This window comes from Lonchura striata, chromosome 1A (genome assembly GCF_050655825.1).
Source record: "Lonchura striata isolate lonStrDom1 chromosome 1A, ASM5065582v1, whole genome shotgun sequence".
Lineage (NCBI taxonomy): Eukaryota > Metazoa > Chordata > Aves > Passeriformes > Estrildidae > Lonchura > Lonchura striata.
This window is the reverse complement of record NC_140741.1, coordinates 68,280,240-68,301,775: the sequence shown is the minus strand read 5'-3', so window position 1 is coordinate 68,301,775 and position 21,536 is coordinate 68,280,240. Positions and strand designations below refer to the sequence as shown.

The 21,536-nt window shown below is 39.2% G+C and overlaps 1 protein-coding gene across 4 annotated transcripts in view; it reads left to right on the top strand.

Annotated features, from left to right (window-relative positions):
* The window catches only part of SEMA3D (semaphorin 3D), a 134,183-nt gene that overhangs the window by 88,967 nt on the left and 23,680 nt on the right, over positions 1-21,536 (top strand). For all 4 annotated transcript variants that reach the window (XM_021539566.3, XM_085568257.1, XM_021539570.4 and 1 more), the window contains exons 9-12: positions 8,444-8,558; positions 9,002-9,071; positions 10,812-10,956; positions 20,917-21,139. In XM_021539566.3, coding sequence (XP_021395241.1) covers positions 8,444-8,558; positions 9,002-9,071; positions 10,812-10,956; positions 20,917-21,139 — 553 coding nt within the window. The remainder of the gene's footprint in view (positions 1-8,443; positions 8,559-9,001; positions 9,072-10,811; positions 10,957-20,916; positions 21,140-21,536) is intronic.

Sequence of the window (21,536 nt, the reverse complement as noted above, 5' to 3'; positions counted from 1 at the left end):
TGTTTGTTTGTTATCTATATAGAAACACATCTTTTCATAGTTACAACCTCATCCTATTGGAATGAAGTGGAAATGAGCCAAAAGCAGTAGTCTCTCTGCTGCAGTAAGAAAATCCTGTTTATTATTACAGTGGTTTGCATTTGCTGTGTTACAAGCTTCTCTTTAATGGTTTTGGTGATGTATTGCAAAAATTAAAGCTTGCAGTCTTAGAGGCTGGTTTCCGAGACCTCAACTGCCAAGAAATCACATTTCAGCCCCTGATGTTTTCCCATATTTCCCAAAGTGTTTGGTATCCAGAAGCAGCCTTTGTTCTAGTGGGAACAAGTGAGCTCTTTGTCTTTTTTTTCTTCTTTTTTTATTTTCCTTTTTTTTTTTTTTTTTTTTTTTTAATACTGTTCCACCCCTATATATACCAAGCTGTACCTGGGGAAAAGAATACTGCAATTAGGCACAGCCCTCTCGGTTAAACTGTACTTTCTAAGCACACTGGAATGTAATCATTTTAAGAGCTCTTGAGTCGAGAGCCCTGGACACACCCTGGATTCCACCTTTGGGTAATGTAATTTATTTCCAAAGCCATGCACATCAGCAGAGTTCAAGGCTGTGACCTTGCCTCCCATCTGGTGCTTAGAGCAATTTGTATTCCCAGAATGGCAGGAGGGAGCTATTCCTTTGTGGCTCCTAGTCCAGAGTCTCCGTGGGCTTTGCCACAGGGCTGCTGGTGTGTAGAAGTTGAGGTGTTGTCCTGGATATAGTCTAGCCATGCCTTTACTGTGACCAGGGATAACTGGCCCATTTTCATTGTTGGTATTTCTATATTGTGTAGATAACTGATCTCTCTCCACAGCCCTTGGAGCTGTCCTGGCAGTGTCCTGCTGTCCCGTTCAGCCACACGAGCCGGGTCTCGGAAGCCAAGTAGCCATGTTCACATGTCCTCAGCTGGGCTAATTAATCTGGGCTCAGAGCCATGCTCGTGCAGCTATCCTGTTTCCAGTTCTGGAGGCAACTCATTCCAGACGAGATTTAACTTCCTGTGTGTTACAAGCTTACATACCTCCTTTGTCACCATAATATTGCCTACCCACAACTCCAGCCATGGGAAATAGTTTTTTTATTGATTTCTCAATAATAATGATTAAGAACTCTCTGAAAAAGTCATCTCTTGAACAACCTTGGCCCTCATTTGCCCACTGAGTGTCTTTGCAGCCGTGAGTCCTTTGGCAACCAACACTGCTTGGACATCCAAATTTGATATTTGCACATTATGTGTCATTTGAAAGTTTTCAAATTATGTAGAAAAGCAGATGCTCATCATGATGATTTCATTTTTAAGGGCTGATGTGTTAGAGATTGTCCAGTTCCATAGGGTATCTGCTTCTAACTGTGATGGATTAAGAGATACAACATCAGGTTTTGTCAGGTCTTTTGGTCCAATTTTCCTTATTGGCAAGGTTATATAAGTATAGGAAGTTTCATATATTTCTGTCCCACATGGGTGTGTTTCAGTAATTGGTGTTTTAAAAGGGGAAATCATGATTTACAGATGAGGCAAAAATATGTAAGATATGCTTATATGTAAGGAGGTGTGACTGAGTTTTACTGAGCTTCAGGGAAAGTGAGAAAGAAGTTGCAGTGTTAAGATAGATCTTTAAAAACTGGACTATGGAAATGCAGCTGCACAACCTCCAAAGAAAACTTTGGAAGCCATCCTAGTTGCCAAAGAGATGTTGCATAAGACACTGTAAGTACACCTTGGCTCAGAAGTGGAAGCCTCTAGAGTTAATTGAAGTTCCTATGACTAATCCAAAATCCCTGACTTGTGAATGCTTTGGCTCAGATGTTCAAATATCTTTAAGAGTAGCAAATAATGACTTTCTGATTTTGAAGTTTCCTCACATGACTGTCTTTTTTTTCCCATCAGTACATTTACTATAAACATGCACCGTGGTTTGCAGTTTTGCTATTGTTGATTGAGTACAGTACTGCAAATACAGATGTTTCAGGATTCCACATTCTAGAGAACTCCTGCTCTACCTTTGTTCTTCGGTCTCATGCCCTTCCCAGCTCCCAACCTGTGGTTGTCAATGCTGTGGTCACAATATCTCATGCAAGTGATTTCAGGCACCCAAGTGAGGAAACTAATTATCAGGCATTCCCTTCCTTTAGTAAAGGCAGACAACTAGTTTTTGGAGGAAGGCTCCTTCCATCTTCAACCGAAATCACGCTCTGAAGGCGTATTTTCCACTGACTCTACTGAGTCCCTGGAACCTGAAATGCAAGGCATTCTGATTTCAGAATATGAAATTCTGAATGGCAAATTCAAGCTTATTTGTTCATAAATAAACCAGTTTATCCCAGTACTGTGTCTCATACTCCTCCAGTTTCATAATGCTGTCAACCTGTTAAAATAATATAAATTCTGATCTCCTGTTAGACATTAATTGGATGATCCATCTATTTACTTGCCTTGCCTTCATTATCAAGAATGCAGCTTTTCATAACCTGAAGGTTTTGTCCTCTGTTTTTTTATATCCTAATGTATGGATATAATATAATTTATATTAGGTATATGTGAAACTTTAGATGAGAGACAGGTAAAAATAATTCAAACACACTGGAATAAAGCATGTACAATTTATACTCCACATTTTAAGTAGATTTTCCTGAGAATCCCATAACATATTTTATATGCCATAAGACTTTGCTAAATTCAAATTGCCATTGAAGTTAGATTGAACAGCCTAGTGGTGGATATAGTAGAATACATTTAATTTGTGGCATCATTTGGACAGTTTAGGGGAATAATCTTATGATTAGCATGCCTGCTTAATATGAGCAGGATTGCTGCATGGCCATAAGGTAAAATGGTGCTTAGTTTTATTCTTTTATTTGCTGCAAACCATCCTTGTATTTACCTGAGCCTGTTAGTTTCTGGATTTTGGGGATTTTTTCATAGTATGTTTAGTAACAGTCCAGCATTTTTCTTTGCTGTTTCGTTAGATTTTCCAGTCTGGATCCCATCCAGAGATAATTTGATAGAAACTTCTGGGTGTGATGTTTAAATGTTTTCCAAAATAAACCCCAACATTTTCCATGGTGAACCAAACAGTTATGCATGCTCAGTGTATTTTCTCAATGAGATAAAAACAAGACTGGTTGAGGAGCAGGAACTAAACAGAGTCCCCACCTCATTGTCAGATGGGACCTGCAGACACAGAGGAGAAGTTATTTGCCCAGGTTTACTTGATATATCCATAGGAAAGCAGTCCAAGTTCTAAAGTCTCATGTGCCTTTTTTCTCCTGCTTACATTGCAAGTGTAGCTTTTTTTTCAAGCTATACACACTTCATGTGTAGCTTGATGTTTTCAGCCATAGCCTGATGAAGCCAGAGGAGGATTCATATGGTTTGGACAAGAAATTCTGCACCTGAGTTCCTCAAGGAGCAAATTTAACGTTCCTGTGTTAGGTTGGTACCTAAAAGAGTTGAGTGGGGACAGAATATGTAAAGTAAAACAAAATAATTAAAAAAGAAATGTGAACCTGAAGACAGAAGTTGAAAGGAGACTGTTGGCTGTTTCTCCATTTATAAAGTCAGCTACAAGGTTGGAGATTTTTTTTCCTCCATAATATAAAGCTTTGCTTCAGGGGATGCCATTTGTTTCTGGTAGCTTTGTCACATCGCTAAGCTTCAATAAGAGAAAGGCTCCAGGGCCTTTTGCAGTTTCAGCACTTTTCCTCTCTGTTCTCCAACATTTCCTTTTATTCAGGCCAGGAATTCTCTTTGGATAGTCCTTTTGCACATCTTGCCACTGGCTGTAATTAATAACCTGCTTCTAGAAATTCCACTCATTGTCTTTTTCTTTTTTCTTCCTTTTTTTTTTCTTCCTTTTAGAGGCTGTTCAGGATAATTACTGTCTTTAAAGTTTTATGAATCACTGTGTTTGACATCTTTGATGTAGACTGATTTTTCAGATAACTGCACTTTTTGTTCTAATGTTCAATTTGTCACTGTTACTTACAAGCAAATAAGAGATTTAAATCCCCAACGATGCAGATGTTCTTTACTTTTATTGCCATCTGTTTTCCTGCCTACTAGATTCCAAGACTAACATTTGTTCATTTTAATAGTATACAAGATACAACAGAATAGGAAATAGATACAACAGAAAGTCTTTAATATAAGTTGATTTTTAAATCAGTTGATCATAGAGCAGTATCTTTTCTGATTGCTTTTATTCTCATGTGAACTTATCTTTAGCTAGATGGTTTGAAAAACCTGTTGTTTTGCTTAATTGCACATAAATTGCAGATCAAAAACTGAAAAGAAGATTCCCATGAGAAGTGCTTGATATGACCTTAAATTACTTCACAAAATTTACACTGTGCCATTTAAACGGCAGTCTTCTGAATGTCAGAAGGCCATACAATTACCTATACTCATGGAAGTGGGACATCTGATATTTGAATTCTCAGTGTAATTTGGTAGAAACATGAGTTCTCACTTCAACAAATTGTTTTCTGGAACCAGCTTATTGAAAAGGGATTAAATTTTAGGATTTCTGTAAATAAGAGTCTGCCTGATTTATTAAAGTCATATTGGATTACTTCCACATTTATCTAAGTAATTTGTAGCTATAATATTTTGTGATATTTTGGGGTAGTATTTCCTCAACAGGTGATGGATTGAACAGCTCCCCTTCTAGCTGGCATTTCTGACTCAGACAAGCACAAGTAACCATGATTTTACAGGCCCTTCTTTCTGTTAAAAAGAAGGTATTTCAGGCAGAAGTGTTGGTATTTGTTACAGCTTGTGAGATTACAAAGCAGTAAGTGCTAATTAAAGCTTTATTTATATTCAGAATGAAATGTGCAGTCCCTAAGTGCCTTCATCTGTCCAGTTACAAAGTTTATAGTAAACACAGCTAATCCAGTGTGCTTAGAAGTGATATTTTGAGAGATAAGATATCAGATACTCAAGGCTGGTTGGCTGGTACAAGATTAGCCATATTTTTGGAATGAAAGGTTTGTTCATGCTGCCTTCCCCTTCTCTCAGCACTTAAATTTATCTTGTCTCCTTGTCCAATCTCCCTGAAATATTTGGAGTTCTTTGTATTCAGACCATATCTCTTGTCAAAAATCATTTTAGTACATCCAGTTAATTACTTAAACAGGCTTGAGGCAAACCTTTGCTTGGTATAAATCAGCTGAATGGGCTTCTTAGGAGTCTGACTTTGTGTTTAATTCTCACTTCTGCTCACCTGTGCACTAACTGGACTTTGCTTTGGTGATTTTCATTCTTCCATGCATTTCTTCTAATCCACTGACTACCCTGCCTGTACACCCTACTGTATTTATGTCCTGCTCTACAGCCAGCTCACAGAATTTGAGCATATCAATGATTCATTCCAGACTGCTACTATTAAATAATCTATTTGGTAAAAAAGATTGTCTTCCTTCTGTAGCAGCCCAGTCTCAAAAAGAACTTGGGTCAGTATTTCCTTTGTTCAGCCTCTCAGAAGCCAATAATCAGGAATGATGAGGGTCCAAGGAATCTCCACCAGAGTGGGCAGATAAAATGCTAAGTGTGTGAGTACACATCAACATGGTCTGAAGGAAAGGAGAACTGTATGTTATCCTGCACCTGAAGCCTCAAAATGGGTCAAAGACTAACCTAATATGCACCAAAAAGATAGTATAAGGAAGGAAGGGGTGCCCTTTCTTAAAATAATAGGTATTTACAGAGCTTTGTTAGATTACTTCTACTTGAGACTCAAGGAGAAAAGACATACCTAAACTATTTATAGTTTCTGAACCTCCTTAGTCTGAGCTGAACTAATTCTGTATGTAGATAAAATCATCATGGCCTTTGTCAGTTCCTGCACTTTCTCAGTCAATCTCAATGAATACTGGGCATGCTGTAGGAAAGGAAAGACACTGTATTAATCAGAGATGACATACAGAATTCAGGAGTACTATATGGCTACTGATCAAAAAACGCCCCCAAAACCACAAGCAAAAATATCTTTTTAGTAAAATGTGCTTTTTATTTCACTCAGCCATGGCAGTAGGAAGAAGCATGTTGAAGGATATGTCAGCATATTATGTGTGCAACTGTCTAAATCGGTGAAAGTTCTTTTCAGTCTCTCTTCACCATAAATTTGTCACTCTCTGGCTTCAGAAGGACTTGGTAGCTCTTGGAATGCTGACTGGTCACTGAATCCCCTTTGCTCCATTATAAACTGTACAGTGTTACTTTGGCAGCTTCTGGGTATGTAAAACACATCTAGTGAATGTCTGTTCTAATGTCTCTTAGACTCAAATAACATGGTTAACATCATGTCCTGGCTTGAGAGCAAGCAAAAGTGGATACATCTTTAATCCATATATTTTATATTTTAATGCATATTGCACTTGCTAGGATTGCTTCCTTTGAGCACAGTGTTTGGTTCACACTGCTCTCTAGCAACTCAGTGGAACTACTGATACATTTGAAATAAGCATTTGTGAAAATGCTGTGGTGGATCACAACTTAAGGATTGGTAAAACACAAATACATATCTTCCCATCTCTTGCAGAAGCCGAGTGCTGCAGTGACAGGAGTAGGAACTAGACAAGGGTCCTTCTTCTATTCCAGTCCCATCACGTGCTCCACACTTTCTTCCTGTTTCCAGATTTCAGTCAGGTAGTTAGAGACATCTCCTCCCCTGTGATACTGCACTGCTTCCACCAGAAATCAAAGTGGGAGCTCTGCAGTGTGAGATTTGCTTAGCTAATCTGAATTGCCAGAGGAAGGAAAAGCTTAACAGTCCTTGCTTTTTAGCATTCTTTGTTGCATCTTTGTAGTTGTTTGGTTTCAACTGCACCACAGTCTGTTTGCTCTGCCTTTGAACAGAACACACACATGCAGAGGTTTTTTTTTTTTTCTATTGGCTTCAGGCTGCTAATTTTGACACCTATGTAATAAATCTGTTGGGTAGATGCAAAGCTTCAGGCTTGGCAGAACCTCAGGAAATCAAGAGAGGAGGCAGCAATTCTTATAAGAGCAGGAGTTCCAAAGGCCATATATTAACAGGAATCATTTCCAGCTGAGTTAGTCTATTTGAAAGTAGCAGGTACATGAAAAGGAAAAGCAGTTAGACTGCATTACCAGAGAATTGTTACTACTTTTGAGGTTATTTCAGCACTTAAAACCATCTTTCTGAATGCCTGTCGTATATGTGATACAGCCCTGAAAGGCCAAATAAAATCTGTAGTGATGACATGTAATTCCCACCACCCAGTGTTTCCTACTCTGGCTGGTTCTGTGCCTTCAGATTGCAAAGTGAATTAACAAAAAAGTGATTTCTCCTAATGAATCTGAAGGGACTGAATATATTGTGGTCCTTAAACTTACAGCACAGATCCCCTAAGCTTCAGAGTTTATAACTGAGGGGAGTAGGCACTTCCTGGGATCATTCAGAGCCTACAGCTGGGAGACTACTGCTGGTGATAACATTTCTTTTAAGTGTTTCAGTTCTTGGTTCCTGCTGGTATCTCATTGCCCTTACCATTTTTAGGATCAAGACTCCTGGGGCCCAAACAGCTTTGCAGAACCTAAATAGTTCTGCTGTTTGGAACCAGTAGGGTCCTTTATGTAGTCCATGGAAGAACTACATGAGCAAACTCCCAGTTTGGCTTCTTAAAATTTAAATCTTCTAAAATCTACTATCCATACACCTCTGCTGATCCAAATCAGTAGAAGTTCACTTGCCCTTCAGAAAGGTAATTCCAACTTCAAGTGACCCTTTCTATATTTTTTAATTTCTCTGGCTAAAGGAAATTTGGGCAAATGTGCTTAAGTTTTGGAAACCCATAGTAAAATAAATGTAAAAAATCCTTGTTGCAGGAGGACAGACTGGTATTTCTGTAACAATGATTATTAAAATAATATGACTGGTTTTATCTGGAATGCATTTTTCTCTGTACTGTGTACACAAAAAAAAACCCAAAAAACAGTGTGGTATTTGCACTGTAAACTGCATATAATTTTCCTTTTTTTCTTTTTTTTTTTCCCAAAATCTATCCAGAATGTTCTGTTTTATTATTTGGTTTGTAAAGAATTTTGAAGAACAACTGATAATTAAAGTTACCCTCACAAAGAGAAAGAAATCACTTGATACAGATATTATATTTAAAAAGCTAATGAAGGAACTTTGCAGTTTTGGGTGTAATTAGAAAATTTGAATTGCCCACTCTCTGAGCTGATAAGTAATTACAGAAACTATTTTAAAAAAGGCTCTCCTACTCTCTTTTAGGAAAAAGAAAATGAAAAAAAAAAATTTTTGTTATGGTTAGAGTCAACTGTGGAATGAATCAGACAGAAGATGCATAGTCCATACTGTGCTGTCATGTGTTAAAGTCCTTACTTTTTTAATATTAAAGAATTTAATTTTATTTTTGATAGAATGATATGGGAGGCCAAAGAAGCCTAATAAACAAGTGGACAACTTTTCTGAAAGCCAGGCTTGTGTGTTCCATACCTGGTCCTGAGGGGGCAGACACACATTTCGATGAGCTGCGTAAGTTGATTTATCTTTAATGGTCTATTTTGATGTTAGTAATACCTGCTTTTGTTGGGTTTTTTCCCCTCTTGTTTATGGAAGCACTGTGTCTTGTTTTGATTTTACTCCTCTTCCAAGTAGGGTTAGTAATACCTCTGACTTTGATCAGAAGTCCCTGATTATAACTTACACTGATCTGATCAGAATTGCAGTGTTTTTCCCTTTCCCTCCAAAAGCTGGAAAGTAAAAATCTGATTTGGTATAAAACCCAGACTATCTGCAAATGAACATATTTCAAAATATTACACAAAATTCACGTGGCAGAAATTAAAATTCCAATAAAAATTAAATCTGGTTATATTTTTACAAATTTCCTAATTACAAATGGTTAATGGATAATTAATAGTCAATGGATGTTTAACTAAAAAAATAAATCCTCAAATATATTTTTCTCATTGCAGAAGATATATTCTTACTTTCTACAAGAGATGAGAGGAACCCTCTTGTGTATGGAGTCTTCACTACAACAAGGTATGTGTTGAGATCATGTTTGCCTCTGGAAGTAAATGATGAAGATCATACTCAGGACTTTTATACTTTTGTATATACTCAGGTCTTCTAGACTAGGTTCTGATTCCTGAGAGCAGTTAGGAACTGCTGGAATAAGGTGTCCAATGTCAAGGCTGTAGTCACTGAGGAAAATATTTTTCAGAACTGGAAATAGTAAATTATGTCCGTGAACCTTTGTGTGCCTAACTTTTGAGAGTGATTGTAAAAAGTAATGTAAATGTAACAATCAAAAGCAAACTATATTGCTTCAACCTCATCAAGTTGAATCTCTAAATTTCTATAATATTTATTGAGCAACCAATAGTTACAATTTCAGGCAAATTATTGTTGTGAAACCTCATTTCTGTAAGTAACATGTTGACATCTGCTATTTCTTAGTATCAAAATTACTCTCTAAACTGATAGTTAAGTGATTTTATAGTTCAGAGTTAATGAAAGGGTAATCCAACTTTATCTCAGGGGGATGATGCACTAATTAATTAATGACCTCTCAGATCAATAGTGAGGTGCTCTCTATAAAATTGTCAGAAAAAACAAAATTCTTTTCTCTCCAGAAACTTTGAATTAAGTGTAAATGACTAGACTAATGCTGACAAGTATGACTACAATGAGGAATTGACAAGACACTCCTTAATTCAGAAACAGTTACCACAGAGGGTCTCTCGAATATGTAGCCACTGAAAATACTTAAAATTGAAGTAAATATTGCACAATAAATGAAATGGTTTGTGAAACAACTAAAGTACATGCTACTCAGCAGCCTGGCATGGTATTCTTTGGAAAACTGAAATGTCTTAGATTTTTTAATATAAATACATTTTAAAAAGGGAAAATGCATGAAAATTAAATAAGTATTTATTTTTATATCTTGGGGTTTTTTGTCTTTCCGATACAACTTGTAGTTCTCAGGGACCTCACCTATATCACTAATATATGGACTTCCAGATATTAACACAATGTAAATAAATGTCCTTCACTTGGGATAAAATTCTAATCAAAAGAGCTTGTAAATGATAGCTGGAGACTGTCAGCCACTAGAAAAAATGACACCCTATCAAGTAGTCCCAAAGGCCAAACCAGGTTTCAATCGAGCAATGCTTAAAACTGTTACAATTATGCCTTAAGTTGTACCTTTCATATTTTCCAGATTCTGTACTGCTTTAGTATATAACTCTGAACTTCATATAAAGTGTTAGCAAGTTCTCTTCAGTTTAGTTAAACAAAAGAATCATTTTTCAGCCCGAGAACCAATGACAGCATTGTTGCTTCAGACCCAAAAATTATAAACAACGGTGAATTTCGGAGAGCAATCTGGGAAGATGGGACTTCATAACCTGAAGCCGTAATTGGACAATTAACCTCAATATGTAAATGGACCAAAAGTTATAAAAGTGTGAAAACTCGTAACCAGTCATCCATCTTGGGCAGAGCCCCAGCCAGGCTCTTGTACTGCCCAAGGTGTATCCTTGGAAGGCTTTTTAATAAATAGCTGCTTTATTCCTTTAACACTGTCCAGGCAGCCTCTCTGGGCATCACCCACAGTGACATTAAAGAAGTGTCGTTAGCAGACCCGTGCTCGTTGATGTTCAGCAGCGTGGCGGGTGTAGGATGGATCGCGGCCCTGTCGCTGTGACTCGCTGCCTCCCTGCCCGAGGCACCGCAGGGTTTGCAGCCTGCCCACGGATGCCTCTTGCCTTGCAGCTCGGTGTTCAAGGGCTCTGCAGTGTGTGTGTACAGCATGGCCGAGATCAGGGCCGTGTTCAATGGCCCCTACGCCCACAAGGAGAGCGCGGATCACCGCTGGGTGCAGTACGAGGGCCGCATCCCCTACCCCAGGCCTGGCACAGTAAGTGTCTCCCTAATTACACACCTCTCTTTTACTCAGAGGCAATCACGCTTCACACTCCTCCCCAGGCTGGTAATTTATATTTTCTGCTCAGGATGTTTCAAATTATCCTCTTAACTTTTCCCCTTCTGTTGATAGCTCAGACTTCTACCTACACCGTAAGTATATAAATATGCATTTTTCCATGTCTCTGAGATAACATTGTGTCCAGACTATTTCCTGATTGTCTCTCATATTGTGTTCTCCCACTGTATGGCTATATTTCTGTCTGTTGGGATCACCCCTAAGGTGTCAATGTTTCATAAAAAGCCAAAGGCATTTCTTTGTATAGTTATCACAGGCTTTTTATTTGTATTTCTATTATCTTTGTGTCTTTTGTTAAAATCATTGAGATACTGTCATTGATTCTGTTGTGTGTATTTGTGTATGTGTTGTGTTTTGACGTAAAATAAGGAAGTAACTGCTGGACATTTTATGTGATAAAAAGTAAGTGAAAGGAAGAAAAGAGAAATTTGGTATCTGGAAATACTTTTAATCCCAGTCTCTTAGACTTCAGCTGTAACACGCCAAAATGAGAAAGAAAACTTTGAAAAACTCATTAAAGTTTTCTTTTCCCACTTCTGTCACAGTATTAAATTTGGAAATTTAATTTCCAAATAAATTTCTGACATTACAGATGTCAGGCTGACATTACAGATGAGGAAGAAATGGTATTTTCTAAAAACACGTCAACTTTAAAAACATCATCACAACTTTAGGCAAATCTTAGCACATGAAAATGTAGAAGAGCAACAGTTTCATCTGGAATAGCTCTTTATTACCTTGGTCAAGTATTCAGTGAACAAGTATTAGGCAGCCAGCCATGAGCAGTCAGTGTTGGACGAGGCCTAGAAGCCATCTGGGTGTTTCTGCACTATTTCTCCAACCTCAGCACTGGTGTGATCTTTGCCTCAAACCACATTATCTACTTAATTTAGTTCATCTTTTAACACATTTCCTTGTATCTCTGTGTTTTCTTCTTCATCCTTCCACTGGGCTGAACTGCATGGTCCAAGCTGATGCAGCTTGCTGCATGTGGTGGTCCCAGCGCTCAGCAGGTCAGGCCCCAAGTGCTGATTCCCTTCTTTCAGCTTCTTTCAGCTCTCTCTGCAAAGACCAGGACAGCTCAGAGACTGATTTGGCCTGCCCAGGATCTGCCCTGATGGAGCAAATCTCAATTTATTTGGACAATTTAGGCATTGCCAGCTTACGCATCTCTCTGTCATGTGAAATACACAGTGCCCCCAAAAAGAAGATTAAATTTAATTTTTTTTTGTGTGTGTGTGCAACTTCCATGGCTGGTTAAGAAGATCAGATGAATTTAATTTTAGCTGCAAAAATGGTGCCAGAGAGAACAATGGCTGGTCCCATGGCATCTAAAGAGATTAAAATAACTCTCTTGAAAAACTCAGAGTGCCCCATAAGGATGAACACTTTGCACAGATAGACGGGTCATAAGCTCATTGCATTTTTGAGTGTATTAGCCATCACATGGTTGGGCTGGGATTCGCAGGGAAGGAAACATGCCATGCAGAAGCATGTCAGTGCTGATCTTTATCACTGATTTGAATATCCATGGTTGCAAGTTTTATAGAAGTTGGAAAGTTTAAAGATAAATATTTTCTTTAAGCCAACCCTTAGCTCTCCAACTGCTTCCTTTAAGCACCTGATAACAGCTGTGAGAAAATAGTACCTTAAAAGTCCTCCAAACCTTTAGTCAGTGGAATTCTGTAGGAGTTTGTCTGACCAAGGACTGAGAAATGAAGTGGATTTACTGAGGAAAACTGTCAGAAGAAAGATATCTATCATATTTACTGTATAGATTAGGTCAATGTATTGCTGCATAGCTTTTTAGCTGTTCTCTCAGTGAGCTGCACTGCAAAATACTTCAGGCTTAGTACTTTGATGTAGGGTACCCAAATAAGTAGATTCATGCCATGCTCCTGGCTTGTGATGGGCTATGCCAAACTTGGATATGAATGGATTTAGGGTGGGGTTTGGAAAAGCAGTACTGTGCTAAAAGGCCAGGAAAAGAAGCAGCATGAACCCAAGACGACTGCAATATGAATGCTGAAATGCTCTTCCTTGAAGATTAATTTTGTCTTTTTTTTTCAGCTGTGAGGTGGTTCAGGAATGCTCAGACCAAAGCCAGAGGGATAATCTATCCTTTTTAAAGTTACTAGAACATTTTTGAAATTTAAGCTCCTTGTAAGTGTTGCCTACAGTTGGCATAGCTAACACTGCTCTGATTCTATATTTCCTATACTTTTAAGTTACTGGCATAGTCTAAAAATGGCTATTCTAGGAAATGCATTTCTTTTGGTGGTTGGCTTTGAGAAATACATTGACTTCCTCTCAGCATTTATACAGAAGCGGGAGACTGCATACCCTAATTTAACTTTCTGCTCTGCTGTCTTTATCTCCAAAGTAAATAAAGCTGCTCACTGTAGAGACTGTGGCAACTTTGATTTTGAAATTTTGACAAAATGCTTCCTGTGGCAATTTGTGTGTGAGATAAACTCCCAGTATGACCATGATATCATGCCTTCACAATGCTGAGTGGGCTCAGGCAGCAGCAGCCCCTCTCTGCTCATGTCCCTGCGTTCTGCCTGCCCTCTGCTGTCATCAAAACACCCCTGGACACGGTGGCAGGGGACCTCTGGCACACTCCACAGCACTGACACTGCAGAACACAAGCTCTTTAACTTCTCTCAGGGATATTAAAGTGTGAGTGGAAATAATGGGAATTAAACAGAGGCGAGGCTTCAAATCTTTTTCCATTTGGAAGGTGAAAATAAAAAGAGACAGAAAGAAAAGCATGAAGTGGGCAGCCCCAGCACAGAGGGTGAGTTGAAAAACAAAGGAGCTTTTGCTCTATCTGCTTTAGCTGTTTGAGAAATTGGACTTGCATATCTGCAGCTGTCTCCAGATAACAAATCCAGTTTTATTCCAGTCTCTTAGTGTTTCTCTCAGGAAATTATCCATTAATAAAGAAATCATGGAGAACTTCCTTTAAAATGTGTTCTGAAGCAGAGTTTTCATAATGCCCTCCCAGAAATTACATTTGAAAAAGATTTTCAGTGAATTAGGAGGAAGAAAACTTCTCGAGTTTATTTATTGAGCTGTAGCAAGTTCAGTATCACAGCAACTCATAGTGCCCATTTGGAAATTCTGATGGGGTAGACAGGAGTCATACTCATTTCATTGATGTAATTAAATGTCATTAAGGTCAGATTTTTAGAGGAATGTCAGTGTTTAAAGATACAGCTTAACACTCAGTCTGATCTACTGCAGAATGAAGGACTGTTAAATGCTAGCCAAGGCTGCAGCAAGCATTTTTGATGAGTCTAGATATCTTACTGATCTGATTTGTCAAAAGATCAAAACATCTGAATGAGCAAAGTAAGAATCTGCCAGTCTGAGTCACTTAGCTACAAGAAGAAGCAGCCCAACACATTGCTCTTTTCTATTTGAAGAGTTTAATGTCTCACCCCTTTCTACTTTAGATATGAATACGGTCCTGGGCTCTTGAATTCTTCATGTTTTCCTTTTATTAACTGAGTTCCCTTACAACTCCTCAGATTTCCCTGTTCTCTGGGGAGCTGTTCCAGTGCCCAACGACCCTCTGGGTGAAGAACCTTTTCCTGATAACCAACCTAACCCTCCCCTGACTCATCTTCATCCTTCTTCATCCTTTTCTCTCTCTCCTTTGCTTTCTCTCCTTTCTTCAGTGAAACCCCTTCCTTTATTTCTTCTGGTATTCCAGTGTGCAGGCTGATCAAGATGTGGTGTCCATTGGGACTTTGCAGTGCCACAGGGTAATACTGCCTGCCAAAATCTACCCTTGTCCTCCCTTCTGGTTAGTTTTGCTGCTTTAATAAGCTTGTTCATAAGACATTTAAGGTTGCACAGGTTTCTCTTGTTATTTTTAGACTTATCTTCCCCTTTCACCTATCTTTTATGGGACAGACTGCAGTTTTTGCTTCTCCAATTCCTCTCTCCTTTGATCTCCCTACTGTAAAATGGGGCAGCTTATTTAAGTCAAATGTTTCACTTTATGTTTTTTTTTTTTTCCTCAGAAAGCCTTCTACATCTCCTGTTACTTACCAACCTGTTTTCCACAACATGAATCACCTTCCAGCTCCTAATACCCTTTTTCAATGTTGCAAACCTTGTCACCTTTCCTCATGGCAGAGGTCAGCAGAGAATTGCAAAGTGCCACCTGCTAAGTCGAGTTCACTCATCCAGCTGGTCTCAGCTCAGCTAGTCTCAGATTAGTGCTTAATTTTCTCAGCTTTTTCTATCAAGAGCACAGGTGTGTTAAATGGAAAAGCAATACAAAGTGCTCAAAAAAACCCCACAAGAGCAAATCTTACAAGCTATGGGATACAACCATTAAAAAGTAATAGGGGACTTAAAATTTTTGTTTGTGCTTTTTGTTGAGGGGGAAGAATGAGTTTGATTCCATTTAAAATTGGCACTGTTTGTTTTTCTCCTACAAACCTGATTTGTGTCCCTCACCCCAGCCCTCCTTCAGGCTCACTCAGTAGCTTCAAGGTTACTGTGAAAGTCTCCCCATTGAGTGTTCAGTCCTCCTGGCACAACTCACTTAACTTGTAGAGAGTATTAAGGGGTTTTGTAGACATTGTAGACAAATACAAAATGGATTGTGCAGCTCTGATCAGTCTACAGAAAAGAAGCCACATGGTATTTATGCTTCTCAGGAACCCAAGTTTCACCTTCAGTGTGTTGGCTGTGTTGGAGGTCCCCATTTTACTCAGAAGTGAGAGGATGAAGGTAGTTCCTCTATTTTATCTGCTGTTTGCTTGATTAGTCAGTGATAAGACAACTTATTTAGAGCCTGGAAGACTTAACACTTACTAGTTTTGTCTAAGATGAGAAGTAATTAACCTATGAAAAGTAAAACACCTTTAACAGGAGGGAGCAAGGAGTTCTCAGGACAATGGACACCTCCTCAAGGAGGGAAGCCCAGAATAAGACATCTAATTCCCTGATATGGGAGAGATTTAAGAAGTACTTCACTCTTTCATGTTTCGTAATGGATACTTCCAGTACTCAAAAGAGTGACTTGCTGGTTCTCAGTTCTGCTTCTGAAATCCATAAAAATTCCCAGCCTGGACATAATAAAAGCAAGCAGATACCTACTTCACTCAATATGATCAATCTACCCTACCCTGCAGGTGCTTGAGTCTTAGTGCTAAGTGAGTCTCAGGATACACGTGACAGGACACTTTTAAACTGGGATTTTCAACACACTTGGAATAGAAACCCTTTTGAAGTTCCCAGGGAAACAACATTCTATTTTCAGTAGGCACCAGCTCTGCTGAACTACAGATGCCTCATTAATGAAAAGGATATGTGTTCACATACCTTATAGCTAAGTTCCCAAATAATAGCCACCATTTTAATAGGTGTTAGACCCAGCAGCTTTTACAGCGTTCACTGGATGGTGTGAAGCACTATCCAGTTTGGCAAATTGGAGGTTTATTTAGGAGCCCAGCTTCTGGCACCAGCTTTTGAGAAACTTGGCCACATTTCCCACATAATGTTAACACAGTCACACTGTATGTCTCAGCATTGTGTGAGATCCACACATCCAGCACTCTACTAAGCTGCAAATTTAATAAGACAAGTGAAAAAAAGGAGAAAAGCTTACATATGTGTGGTGGTGTTAATTTAGTGTGTATTTATTTTATTTAAGGAATATTAGACTTGCACCGTATGACCACATTTGGATACAAATAACAGGTGAGGGAAGAGAAGGCATCTTTGTAGATCATGTGGGACCAGGACTTGCCCAGAGTGATTCCTGTCAAACTCAGCTTACACAGAAGGCATTTCAATAAATTTAAGTAACTTGATTTTTCAAAATATCTTTGCCACAAAGTTTATACAGCAGTTGAATAGAGATGCCCTTAGCACTTCCAACTCTGTTTCTGTTGGGTTTGGGGATTTTTGTTTGTTTGTTTTGTTTGTTTGTTTGTTGTTTTGGGTGATTGTCATGTTTGTTTTATCCTTCATTTCTTGCCACATATATTTTGTCATATATTTATTTATGGCAGCAAAGTCCTGAGCAACCTCTGCAGAATAGATTATATGGTGAACAAGCTTCTTGCAAAATTCTTATCTAGTAGTAGGAACTTGACTGATATAATGTGATTAATTTTGTTTGATATCAGCTATCTAGAAGAAGAGCATCAAATCAGAGCTGCTTGTTTAGAATTCTCTGTCAGAAAGAGAAAGATAGCCTTCTGTGAGAAGAGAAGCTGCTCTTCTCTGAAGTTCACATGCAGCCAAGATTAAAATCTAGATCAGTAGAGATGAATCCCATCCTATAACAAAAGCTGAAGGTGCTGAGAGAGCAGTGATAATGTTATGAGAACTTTTATGAAGCCAGATTCTCTTGTAGTCCACATGAAAGAACTCTGCCAACCTACTGCTGTGACATTTGATATAAAATTATCTTATTGTCCCCAGTGGGAGATGTCACATATCTGAGACACCATCTGGTGCTGATGATGTGAATAAATGAACTATGAACTGGGCAGAGAACACACTGTCATGAGACCTGTAACAGGATGTGAACTCACATTTTCAGACATGAGAAGTTGTTTCACTCACCCACTTGACCACCCTACATCCTACTGATTGCTAGGAAAGGAAGCACAAGCCTACAGGAATTGTTCTGCAATGATGGGTGGACACAGCTTTAAAAAACTGCCTGAAAACTTTGCCAAAGGGTAGCCAAAATGGCTTTCTCATTCCCCTGTTCCATCCGTCATGCCACAGTGAGTGATGCCTCTGGAAATAACTCCCCTGGCCAAGCAAAACAGTCACACCTGCCCAGCTGTTCTTGGTGGTCATGCTGTCTTAGGATAGGGTCCAAAGCCCACTGAAATGATTGGAAAAGACACTGTTGATTGAAGCAGATCTCTGGATCAAACCCGCAGTCCTTATTTCTACTAAATTAACTATGCCAGCTGGCAGAAGATTTTCCTGTATTTCCCTGCATGGTAGGGCTTGGGCCTTTGGGATTACTGTAGCAACTCTATAGCAACTTCACATTGTTAGAAATTTTATCCCGGTGGTTTTTAGTAAGTGATGTCACTGCTCTCATCTTCCTCTGTTGATGGTTTTTTGGCAAAAATCTACATCTTTAAGAATGAAGGGGCTACTCCCATTTTTCACATAGAAATGGGCTTCTGGAATTGAGTTGTTAATAGGTGAGCAGTCAGCACATTTCCAGTAGATGCAGATGGTCACTCTGAGTAATGAGTGAGAACTTGAACCACAGAAAAGAGACACATGGGGAAAATCAACCTGTAGTTCCCTGGGAAGGGGAAGAGAGTCACTGCATGGTTGGGAAGTTGAAGAGGTGAATTTGTTTCTTATCCTTTATAGAATAAATTAATGCAAAACTCTGATTCAAAAACAATTAAAGTTATCACATTTCTCTCTATTTATCCCCAAAAACTCTAAACACCTCCAAAGGTAAGCATAATTTTTTAATGCCAAAGTCTATTTTTTGTTCCAAGTCATATTTCTTTGTGAAATTATTCTACTGATACTGTTCTCTTCAAAAGCCAAGCTGAGTACAGGCTACTGCAAGGGTGTAACCTTGCAAAGACTTCATAAAAGCACACCAGAAAACAGAATGTGGGAGATGATGCACAGCAAGCCAGAGGGTGAAGTTCTTACAGGGCTGCTGGCACAAACCCCCTAGGGATAATTCCCTGCAATATGTGTTTCCCATGGACCTATTTTTTTTCATCAGGACTTTTATTTTCTTCTTTCTTACTTGCATTCAACTGTATATTCAAGGAATGTTTTTTGGGTGGTTATCACATGACAATGCGACCCTTTTTTCCTTTTTCTTGTCTGTTCTTTCACAGCCATAAATGGAATTGTACAATGAAATAGAAATTACTGTGTGATGGAATTTATCTTAATTCAAATTGGCACAGGTTAACTGTCCGTGGAGAAATTGTCAAAAGCTATTAGGTGATCCAGGGGCTTAAGATTTTTTTCTAATAAACTATTTCAGATCCATTATGAAGATGGGGATGCAGAGGCTTAACTCTCACAGATTGAAACAACACTGAGCAAGTGGACACTTGCACAAATTCCGTTAGCTCTCTAGGTAGCCATAACATTCAGTTCAAGCAGGGAATGGAAATAGGCTGCAGACTCTTAAATCACTGGGGCTACAGCTCTGTTAATTAACAACAGAGGTCAGGTTCAAGTGCAGACCCCTAGTCACTCTTTTGTTTAATGTTAAGATGGGCTTTTCTGTAGTTTAGGCATGCTCCAAGTGTCCAAGTGCATTCCCAGTGGCAGTGCTGTGGCAGTGTTTGGGGTCTCTCAGTCAGAAATTTGTGTTTAGTTGCTACTCTACCTTACATAGTGGAAGAAATCCTAACCACAAGCCCTTAATTAGCACCATAGATTCAGCATATGTCAAAATGGGTAGCTGGGAGTGTGCAGTGAAGTCTTTTCTGTCAAAAATTGCTATGAAGGGGGACTGTAGAGCAATTGCACCATGAATCTTAACTTAACTCTTGATAGAATACAGAGATATTACCAGATCACATTTCTTTCTTCACAGGCTGTGTTAGAGCTCCACCTGGCAGTAAACACAGGGATTACTTTATAAAAAACTATCAAAAAAGAAGATCAATGAATAGAAAGGTTGTCACCAACTGGAATAACGTATCCAGTTCATCTTATCCAGAATTTTAGGTCCCCATTAACACATCTAGATGCCTTCAGATTCAAAACAGACATTTTCTCAGGCGTGGATTCAAGACTAATTGTAAAAGAAGGGACAGACAAGCAATGCAAACAGTTGTGTAAAAAAAGAAGAGATAGGTGATGTGAGGTCATGGGTTACCAGAATGAACCACCTTGAACAGGTGTACTTGGGCTTACCCCATAAGGCACAGAAGGGAAAAAGTCTGATGGAGGTTGAAGAGAGGTTTGTGGGCGGTCTTCAGGCAAGATATGTTGGAACCAACTTTGTGTAAGCTAAAGAAATGGGTGGAGTGGTCAGTTTGTCAGTAGGGGTCTAACAGAGGTGGGAGTGAGCCCCAGAATGGAGAAGTGTCAGAAGAGGATGAGATTGTGCTGTTAAAAGCTAGAGAAAAGGATGGTGCAGCAGCTGAGCCATGAGCCTGGTCAAGAGTGTCGGCTCAGTGAATGAGTAAGGAAGTCACTTTTGAGAAGTAATGAGCCACAGGGATTGTCTGGCATCTGGATAATACATTTTTTAGAGAAAAAAATATGTGTGATGTGTAGGAAGTATAGTTCACTGAAAATTAACTTATTTCAGGCCATATACAGGGAAAATCCACGGCCTCTGATTTCAGGCCAAAGACAAAAACTCAGGCAGAAACTCAGACAACTTTGGAAAGAGGAACAGAAACATTAAAAGCATAAAAACCTTGAGATGCTGGACTTAGAGTACATGTGCTCCTCCCGCAGCAGCCACGGGAGGGCAGCCCAGGCTTGCTGTTGGCAGCCCTGCTCTGGTACCGGCTCTGCTCCGCAGCAGATTTAACTGTGCTGCTAGCTGTGACCAGAACTAAGTCCTGCAGAGCACGGCAGCCTTTCCTCTCCTTGTCTGTGTAAAATACCAAACGTGGTGTTATGGCTGTGAGTGTGGCAGGGAACAAGGAGTAGAATTCTCTGCGCCTATACTCAGCCCATCATGAGAATTTCTCTGGTTCTAAAGCAATTCTTTCTATAAATGAGGTATTGGTGACCAAGTGCTGACTTGAGATGAGAAGAATCACTGAAAAATCTGATTATTACTGGCTTTGCAAATGTTGTTGTGGAAAACTTGATTTCTACTTGTACTTCTTTCCTAAAACTCCTCTCATCTCCTTGTTCTCTGTCATTCAGTGTCCAAGCAAAACTTACGATCCGCTGATAAAGTCCACCAGGGACTTTCCTGACGAAGTCATCAGCTTCATCAGGCGGCACCCGCTGATGTACAAGCCGGTTTTCCCGCTGACAGGAGCGCCGGTGTTCACGCGCATCAACGTGGACTATCGCCTCACTCAGGTTGTGGTGGACCACGTCATGGCAGAGGACGGGCAGTATGATGTCATTTTCCTAGGAACAGGTATGAGAGAGAACTTCCAGTGTCATTCTGCACAAACCCCACCCTTTTTTACAGCACCTTTAGTCCAGTTGATCCTGAATAAAACTCCAGGTTAACATATTTTTCCTATGCATACAGCTTCATGAAGCAGATAGTTGCTACTGGTTCTGGTGCAGGTATCCATGCAAGTGCTTAAATTAAATTAAGTTGTCAGTTCAGGATATTACTACTGTTGGGATTTTAAAGCCTCTTGCTGCTAGGTGATAAACCATTTAGGGGTCAGAGTACCTGAACTTTCTTACCCTCCAAATACTATTCAGTATCTGTCTTTACATTACAGGGTAGTCTCACTTCCTGCTGAAAGCACATCAATAAAACTATTAAAAGAAAAATTACCTTGATAGCTTCCAAGAGCATT